Here is an 8927-nt window from a genome sequence, read left to right as displayed (position 1 = left end):
GATCACAACCTGGATGAAATGGACTTAAAGCAACGGAATGGGGATGGGAAGAGGACTGGCGAACTTCTCTTCTTACTATGGCGGATGGCTGCCTCGAGGGGGACTTTCCTACGATCAACAGGATTGATTTGGGGAGATCGTATGCCCATGGATGTCATCGCTGACCTACCTCCGCCGAGTCAACCCACACGGTCGTCAGAGCAACGAAGCAGCGGTACTGAAGACAAGGAATTCGCAGTTAGTCATCCCAGGGATGAGTCTCGCAGCAGCACGAGTGCAGGATAGAGTGCTGAAACTGGGTTTAAGCCGGTTTAGCGATAGGCACCTGGTTCGGCGTTAGGCATTGGCCTGTCGTAGTGAAATCACTGAACGGACGGTGTGCTTGTTGTAGAGGACAATAATGTGCTGGAGGTCTGCAGTAAAGGGGCTCGACGATGGGTAACCTAGTCGTCTCCTTGCTATGGATTAGAATTGGGATTTGTGCGCCATAGACCTGAGACAGGTGGATAGGTGCATTAGCAGGGTCCGATGACGATGAACAACCACGAGAAATTCCAGAAGTGTTGATACCCCATAAGGTACATTGTTCGACACGGACTGCCAGTGGGTGACCAGTATTGTATGCACCATGCACAATCACAGAGCAAGCAGATTTTGAAACATACCCGTTGTATTGATGGCGCAATCACCATCCTCGCTAGCCTCTATCCATCACTAACCCCGTACCCCATTCATCCTCCCCTTTTACCCGAGCATCCCGCTCTCATTGTCCCCCGCATTGATCCCCGTCCGACTCATCCGAACCCCATATGCGCAAGCGGAGAATGCTAGCTCCATGCATGGTCTACTGAAGAACCAGATCGCACTTAGTTGAAATACTTCCGGCGCTTGGCCTCCTGTTTCTTGATCGGCGACGCCGGTACCTCCTTGTGTCTCTCGCGCCTCCACCCCGGCTCCTCCTCCTCCTCCAGCTCCTCCTTGCGCGTCGCCGGCTTCTTCGCCTTCAGCCTCTCCGCTAGCATCTCCCCCAGCGACTCCTTCTTCTCCCGATTCGACTCTTTCTCCCCCGTGAGCTTCAGCGCGCGAATCGGCTTATCATCCCACTTCACCGCCTCCAACTTCTCCGGGTCCTGGCTTGGAGTATACTTCTCCCGATGATCGCACACACCCAGATCCCGGCTCGTCTTCCCGCACACATCGCACGGCAGCGCCCAATCGCGCTGGTGGTCGTTGCGTACGTGCCGCTGCATGTCGATGCGGTAGCGCGTGGCGAAGGCGCAGTGGGGGTGCGGGCAGGCGATGGCGTCGGCGGAGCGGTGGCGTGGGGTGGTGCGCGGGCGGGAGGTGGGCCGGGGTTTGAGCGGGGGGCCGCCGAGGCGGTTGAGTTCGCGGGTGAGGTCGGTGGAGGAGTCGGAGAAGTGGGCGGAGGAGTCAGAGGATATGGGGGAGGGGGATTTGATGCGGCGGCGCTTTTTGGTAGAAGAGGAAGGTGTAGAGGGAGGCATCGAGATAGGGTTTGGAGGGCGGAGGGCGGAAGGCGGGGAGTGGAGAGTGGAGAGTGCTGTGTTGAGCGGTGTGGTGGTATGATCCGTGACGGAGAGGTCCTGAAGAGTGTGATGATTGTTCGTGTGAGTTGGATCGGATACCCTGAAGCGACGATGAGGTTCTCTTCGGTACTTCCACTAATGCCACTGACGTCTTGGTTATATCGAGGGCCGTGGATAATGAAAGTAAGGTGGTGGTTTGGAAGGTAATTTCGAGAGTCAGAAATCAATGTGCGGCATAGAAGTAAAAGCACACTTTGAAAGTAGGACGCACAGGAGGATGCCAGGTTATACTCGTGCATGGAAAGCGAGAGAATAAGCCACTGGAGAGGGGTGTCTTGTTCTTGTTCGCCTCAGAAAGCCAGTGCTCCAGAAGCCTTCTCGAAGACAATTCAGGGAGAGAGAATCTGACATGCTTCCTGCTTGGGGCCTCTCTTGCCAGTGCACTGCTTCTGAGAAGGTAATGTTTAAGTTTTGTGCGGCGGTCGAATATAACTAAGTGTAGTAGACTTCAAAAACGGGCTAGCGTGCCACTCATTTCACTGATAACATTTCCGCATCATTCTAATTGTGCGGAGGCACATGCACACAGTCAGTGACCGAGGGTAAGCCAAGTTGTATCGACCACTGGATAACAACCCCTTAGCTGTTGCCCAGAGTGGCAGGCTTTAGGCGTTCTTGACCATCTCTTTCGGTAGTCATCGCTTCCTCTACACAGTTCAGTGATATTAGAGGGAGGTTAACACCATGATGCGTAACACGTACAGCATATATCACTGTTCAGAAAACATGGGAGTCACGTTCACTGACGCCACCTATCGGGCGTACCTCGGGTCTGGGCACATTGAAGGAAATGACATGATACAGTCGTGAGAACGACTGTCATTCATTTTGGACCAGGCTAATATCGGTTGGTTCCAGGCTAAGGTTGATCGGCTCCAGGCTCTTTTCCTTAACGCCTTTAACTCGGATTGTCCGTCTTGGGTGGTGGGATCGACACATCAAGTCTCGATGTCGCCAACATGGATCTCCCAGAACTCCCATCTCAGGGACTGACTGATGTCTGGTACATCACAGTATAGCATTATCCTGCCTGTATTCCAAACACCCATCTTTGAGCGACAATGCCTGCTGCCTTCAGGCCGTCATCTCGTGATGGCCAATTCAAACTCCTACAACGCCGACGCTGAAAATTCTGCTCCTTCCGTTAATACTGGTATAGACACACGTGATATGGTACGAGACATACGGGAGCAAATGACTCCAATCGGTCAGACATGCATAGACAAGCATTTATATGCCGGTGCCATTGAAGCCGTGGAGGTTGGAGCCGAGAATTTGACGAAGACGATTGATATCGACGCCGTTGACGACATAGCCTTCGACATTGACTCCACGGCTGCGGAGCTCGTCGATATAATCTTGGCGTTCGACCAGCTGCTGACGGAGAAACTCAATGGTCGCTTGGAGGACGACGGCTTCGGATCGCCCTTGGCCAGCCATTCCGGGCACGACGTTCGCAAGGCGATCGAAACCGTCACGGATGGCTTGGCGGCGTTTCTGCTCGGAGGCGATGTGGTTGTTCTTCTTCTCCTGTTCGGACAGACGGGGTTTCTCGGGCTTTCCCGTGGCAGAGCCGCTTGCCGGGGATTTTGCGGCGGGGGAGGACGACATGGCTGTCGATGGGGGGATGAGTTCCACAGTAACGTGGTTGAAGAGGGGGACAAAGCAGATTGATAATCTATTGTGGTGGTCTATAGCGCACGGACGTAGCACACAGCGGGACGATGATAATGAAGAGTTGGATTGGAAACTGAATGAAGTCGGGCGGAGAGAAAGTGACGAGAAAAGGGCTGGGATGGGAAGTGCGGGGACCTGGGGAAAGCAGGGATCTCTTCTGGAGCTAATACGGATATAGTACAGTATGGCATGTCGGGAGATTTAGTTGTGACCCGATTGGCGGTCGGTGAAATTTCGGTAAGGCGGTTTAGTGATCCGGTTCTTGTTCCTTTGATAATTGATTACAAATATAGAAGTTCCACTCAATGGCTTACGGCATGGAACGCTAACCGAAAGGTTCCTCATTGCCTCAGGCACGAACAATTCAAGCTTGATATGTGATACAACGGCGTCAAGGTCCGTCCTGAATAGCAGCCCCTTAAGTTAACATCAGAACTCAGAAGAACTTCAGCCTGACTCCAGTGTCGATGGATCTGATAATGATTTCTGATTGAAAGTTCTGAATGGTTAATCTTCAGTGAAAGCCTGATTCAATTCTCTCTATTTCTTCCCGCCATCACTGGTGATAATACCTTCCCTTTCTCCAGTTACCACAAAGGAATCGGTGGCATTGACCATCGACGTCACCTGGAACCCCCCCACCTCAGAGGTTATTAATACATCCAGTGCCTAATAAGCCTCTGCCGGACCGTCCATGCAGGGAAATATCCTGGCCTCACCTCTGACATATTCGTTCTCGTGAACAGAACCGTGATATAGCCCAGTATTGCTCCTACCAGCGCTGCTCTCCTCCCTCAGGTGCAACCGAAAGACTTCAAGGTCGTGCTTGTATCTACCTGTACCTTCCTGAGGATCTACCGCTTACTGGTTTCTGCGTCGACCTCTGAGACTTCGGTGTGTCAGACCGTCAGCTTGTCCGTCAAGTGGCACGACTCCCTTCGTGTGTCCGCCACCACAATTTTCGAATGACGAGCACCCTCGCAGGTCTCTCAGCTAGGTCTAGACTCTACTAGGCATCGTGGTACTGGCAGGTTCCGCCTAAAAGGCATCTGAGACGATCTCCGACAGCCCAACAGGCGTGCGACGCGAATGAACCACATCACGAGCGACCACTTTTACTTGGCAGAGTGCCGCCTTTCACCTTTCACCGCACAAACGACCCATCCACCGCAGTCTTCTACGCTCACGGAAAAGATTGAAGAAATCCACATATCTAGAAGACCCGCGAGCGAGCGGACACCTTCGCCATGTCCACCAGTTCTCGACACAGCCGAATCTCTCGCTCTCGACGCAATACACACCTTTCCCGCGACAACTCCCAAGCTTTACATCGTAAAGCCACAGCGACACCACACGATGCATACATATACAGCCTGGCAGTCGCCGTATTACACTACCAACTACAACCACGGCAAAAGAGGATACAACATGTTGCGGCTCCACCAAGATTGCAGAAGGCGCGGACTTCGGCGAGCGAGGTCATCGGTCACGATATTACTCTGCTGAAAGCCAACAGGAGCAACAGGGTACCGGAAGGGTTTATGGCGGCGCTCGACAAGAGGCTGACGTACGTGCTCATCGGGAAAGAGAGGCTGCCGGAATACAACGATGCGCTTATCAAGCGGACCTTTGGAGCGTTTTTAAACCAGTTCAAAGAGAAGCATTTCCGGAAAGGCGTCGAAACCGACCGCCGCGTCGAGGACTTGCTCCTCATCTTTTTCTCGAAAGCCTCGTCGGAGCTTCAGAAGGGTAATATTGGAACGGGCCCGACGCACCCCGAACCCGATGCATGGAAGCTGATGGTGGACCGACACTGCGCGCTGTTCATTCGGCTGATTAATGCCATTCTAAGAGATCACAACTGGGACAGCGACCGGCCGGATCTCGCAGAACGGTTGAAGACGATGGAGCGGAAGTTGCTCATTCACGACCAGAACCTTGCCTCTGAAGCTTCGCGCAATGGCGGCGCTGGGGGGACTAGCATAGAAGTCGAGGTCCCTCTTACTTACGATGTCAAGGACATGCCCTTAGCGATGATCGTCAAGAGGGTTTTCAGCAAAGAGTACGATCAAGTACAAGCCGACGTCAACAAGCACAAGGCCAATTGGACGCAGAAGGCTGCACTGCAAGATCTGAAATCCTACCAAACCCACCTCAACCTCGGCGGAAATCGACGAACCCTGTCACTCGTCGATTTCGATTACGATGATGCGTACGAGGCATGGAAGAAGAGCGAGACGGCCGAAGTGTCGCAGATGATCCTGAACATGGTCCAGAACAATATCGAGCTTGCCAAAACCTCCACCGGCGCTTCTGCCTTCGCAAGCGCCGTCCCTTCGGCTTCGGGAGCTACCGTGGACGCCTACGCCGAGATCTCCAAAAAGCTCGCCAATAACCAAGAAGATGACAATTCCTACTTCGACCAGCCGGTGGACATGGGGAATATAGCCCCGGACAATCACCGAGCCTGCGACGACGACCTTACGTACACCTTTATCCCACCCAATCCGCGAGACCACTTTCGAACTGTCCTGAAAGAGGCTCTCAGCGTCGACCTCAAAGACCCCGAGGTCAACCCATCCCCCGATAATATCTTCCTCTTCTCTAAATCCACCACCGAACTCCTCTCCGAGCTCGCGCTGCGATGGCGGATGCCTCTCTTCAGCCGCCTGGTCCTCCTGCTTGATGTGATTCGCGAGAAATACGGGCAGGCCGATGCCGGTCTGCCCGTCGTCGATGCCACGTTCCTCTATATCAAAGAAACGCACGGAACGCACGAAAAGAAGAACCGGCGTCTCTCGCAGCTCAACCCGGAAGCGCGCACGCAAGACTGGAAGAAATGGACCGTCGCGGATTACGCGTTGCACAAGCAAGCCCTCAGCGGGATTCATTCCACGATCCTCCGCGACCTGTTCCACCTCCTCATGGGTGTCTACGAACCCAAGCCCCCCGAAATCGGACCGGCAATGTACATCATCCAAGAGCACATCTACAGCGACGAGCTGTGCAGCGTGGCCGAGAATGAACTCGATCAGTTCGCAGAGGAGCTGGAGAACGGGCTGATCGAGGTGGCAACCGCCAAATACGAGGAGATCCGGGAGAAGGTGCTGCGCGAGGTGGAGGAGAGTAATGGCATGCTGGACTTCTTCCACGTCATCGAGGTGGGGAAGGGCGTGAAGAAGTTGGCGGAGAAGATTGCGAAGCGGTATCGGAAGAACCCGAATATTATGGGTGTCTCGCCGTTCGCGATTCTGGCGAAGGTCATGTTTCCGGCGTTCGCGCATGATGCACGGTCGTTTGTGGCGCACATTATCGAGATCGCGCAGCAGCGTGGGGAGGAGATCCCCATCGCCGACGGATTCGATCTGTACCGTGAACTGGTGGAGATCCGTGGGGTATATGCTTTGGACAAATCTGGGTAATTATTTTGACGTCCTCGGAGTCATACGGAGCGCAGCTAACATTTTCTGAAGGACGCAATTCAAATTCAACGTCGAGGAGCTCCTGCAAGACTTCGTCTGGAGATGGATCAAGACCACCGAAGACAGCGTGGTGGGTTGGTCCGAGAACGCGATCAAACACGACGAGTTCGCGGTCCGGAACGACGATGCGACTCGACCGCCAACAGATGACGAGCGACACAGCATCTCGTCCATCGATACCTTCCGCTCGTTCAACGAGATCGTGAATCAGATCACACAACTGAACTGGGACAACGACCTCCAATATGCGAAGTTCATGACTTCGCTCTCGAAGATCATCGGGAACGGGATCTCACGATACTGCGAACTGATCGAGCAGCTCTTCTCCAAGGAAATGAGCGTAGAGAGCGCAGAAGAAGTCGCGGCTCGAGCGCAACTGACCAACTCGGAGCGATACTGGCAGCTGGCGCGAGATGCGTGGAACGCGAACAACAAGGTTGAAGCATACAATTTCTCCACCAAGGTAATCCTAATTCCATTTTCTTTCGCGAACATCCGGGTGCCTGTTTTTACGACTATCTATACCCTCTTTCCTGCCGAACACGACCACAAACTAACCCCTTGTCCCTAGTCCCTCGTCAAACTCAACAACATCGAATACGCCATCACCGAACTAGACAAGCTCGAGCGCGATATGAATGTGGAAGCGTGTGCAGCGGTGATCACAAGGAATACCCCGCCCATTACGCACCAGGAGCGGTGGAAAAAGACGGAGAAGTATGTGTTTACGATCAAGATCATCGAAGGTGAGGACCTCAAGCCCTGCGATATCAACGGTCTCTCCGACCCGTACGTCGTACTAGGCGACGAGTACCAGAAAAGGCTGGCCAAGACGCGCATCATCTATGGGAACCTCAATCCACGATGGGATGAGAGCGTCGATATCACCACGACGGGCGCGATCAATATCATCGCCACCGTCTGGGACTGGGATGCCCTCGGCGATCACGACTGCGTTGGACGGTCGAGCCTGAAGCTCGATCCGCATCACTTCCGGGACTATATCCCTCGAGAATATTGGCTGCCATTGGATACGCAGGGCAGGGTCTTGGTGAGAGTCAGCATGGAGGGCGAGCGGGACGACATCCAGTTCTACTTCGGTAAAGCTTTCCGGACGCTGAAGAGGACGGAGAGGGATATGACGAGGCAGATCACGGACAAGGTATGTATTTGAAAAGTTCTTTGCAAACACGGTTGGCTAACGTTTCTCCTAAGCTCAATGCCTATATTCAGCATATGCTGTCTGAGCGGACTCTTCGTCAGCTGCTCAGTAAAGGTATTGCATCCAAGTTTAACACGTTCATGAAAAAACAGCCTCAGGCTCCCGTGGTCCCCTCGTTAATTGAGGCCACTCGAGCCATTCAACCCCTCCTCGACTACTTCGACGAGAACTTCGCCATCATGAACCAGACCCTCACCCAATCCGCCATGACGGCCGTCATGTCCCGTCTCTGGAAAGAAGTCCTCTCGCAGGTCGAAGCCCTCCTCGTCCCCCCCCTCTCCGACAAACCCTCCGCCCAACGGCCCCTCTCCCAACCCGAACTCGACATCGTCTACCAATGGCTCCAAACCCTCTTCGACTTCTTCCACGCCGTCGATGAGCACACTGGCATCGCCCAAGGCGTTCCACTCGACGTCCTCAAATCCCCGAAATACCACGACCTCAAGAATCTCGCCTTCTTCTACACCCAGCCCACCGAAGATCTCATCCGTGAATCCGAACGCATGGCCTCCGCCTCCGCCGCCCGCGCCGCCTCCGAAGCTGCCCGCCTGAACCGCCTCTCCGCGCCCGCCCACCTCGGCGCCCCGGCGCCCATGACCTTCAGCGGCGCCCCACAAGGCATGCCGACGCGGCGGCACAAGACGATCCTCGGCTCGCGCAACCTCGGGACGATGCGTAAGGCGAAGGAAGAGAAGCGCCGCGAGGCGCAAGCGGAGCCGAGCGACGATATGATCCTGCGCATCTTACGCATGCGGCCGGAGGCGACGATGTATTTGACGCAGCGGACGAGGCAACGGGAGAGGTTGGCGGCGGCGAGGGCGGCGGAGCAGATTGTGATGAGGAGTTTGATGGGGCAAAGTAGTTCGGGTGCGGCAGGGAGGGGCATCAGGGCTGGTTCCCAAGGGGGGTTGCCGATAAGATGAGGTTGGGAGCATATGA

General features: G+C 54.5%; 3 protein-coding genes across 3 annotated transcripts; 1 reads left to right on the top strand and 2 right to left on the bottom strand.

The window, feature by feature from the left end:
• Positions 1-968: 968 nt before the first annotated feature.
• P152DRAFT_68121 (uncharacterized protein) lies at positions 969-2224 on the bottom strand. The gene has a single exon (XM_033683166.1). The coding sequence runs from the start codon at positions 1844-1846 to the stop codon at positions 1106-1108; it is 741 nt and encodes a 246-aa protein (XP_033532924.1). The 5' UTR covers positions 1847-2224; the 3' UTR covers positions 969-1105.
• Positions 2225-2837: 613 nt separating this feature from the next.
• On the bottom strand, positions 2838-3218 carry P152DRAFT_474891 (uncharacterized protein; the record flags this gene model as incomplete). The annotated part of the gene is made up of 1 exon (XM_033681366.1): positions 2838-3218. The coding sequence occupies one exon, from the start codon at positions 3216-3218 to the stop codon at positions 2838-2840; it is 381 nt and encodes a 126-aa protein (XP_033532923.1).
• A 1313-nt stretch (positions 3219-4531) lies between these two features.
• Positions 4532-8911, top strand: P152DRAFT_474890 (uncharacterized protein; the record flags this gene model as incomplete). Its single annotated transcript, XM_033681365.1, has 4 exons — positions 4532-6702; positions 6758-7229; positions 7338-7928; positions 7982-8911. The coding sequence occupies 4 exons, from the start codon at positions 4532-4534 to the stop codon at positions 8909-8911; spliced, it is 4164 nt and encodes a 1387-aa protein (XP_033532922.1).
• Between the last annotated feature and the right edge of the window lie 16 nt (positions 8912-8927).

This window comes from Eremomyces bilateralis (genome assembly GCF_010015585.1).
Source record: "Eremomyces bilateralis CBS 781.70 unplaced genomic scaffold P152scaffold_14, whole genome shotgun sequence".
In the NCBI taxonomy this organism is placed as follows: domain Eukaryota; kingdom Fungi; phylum Ascomycota; class Dothideomycetes; order Eremomycetales; family Eremomycetaceae; genus Eremomyces; species Eremomyces bilateralis.
The sequence above is the reverse complement of the archived record's forward strand: the minus strand, read 5'-3'. Positions and strand labels throughout refer to the sequence as shown.

Coding starts and splice junctions, on each gene's coding strand:
- P152DRAFT_68121 (XM_033683166.1), bottom strand. CDS start 1,846: ATGCACGAGTATAACCTGGCATCCTCCTGTGCGTCCTACTTTCAAAGT.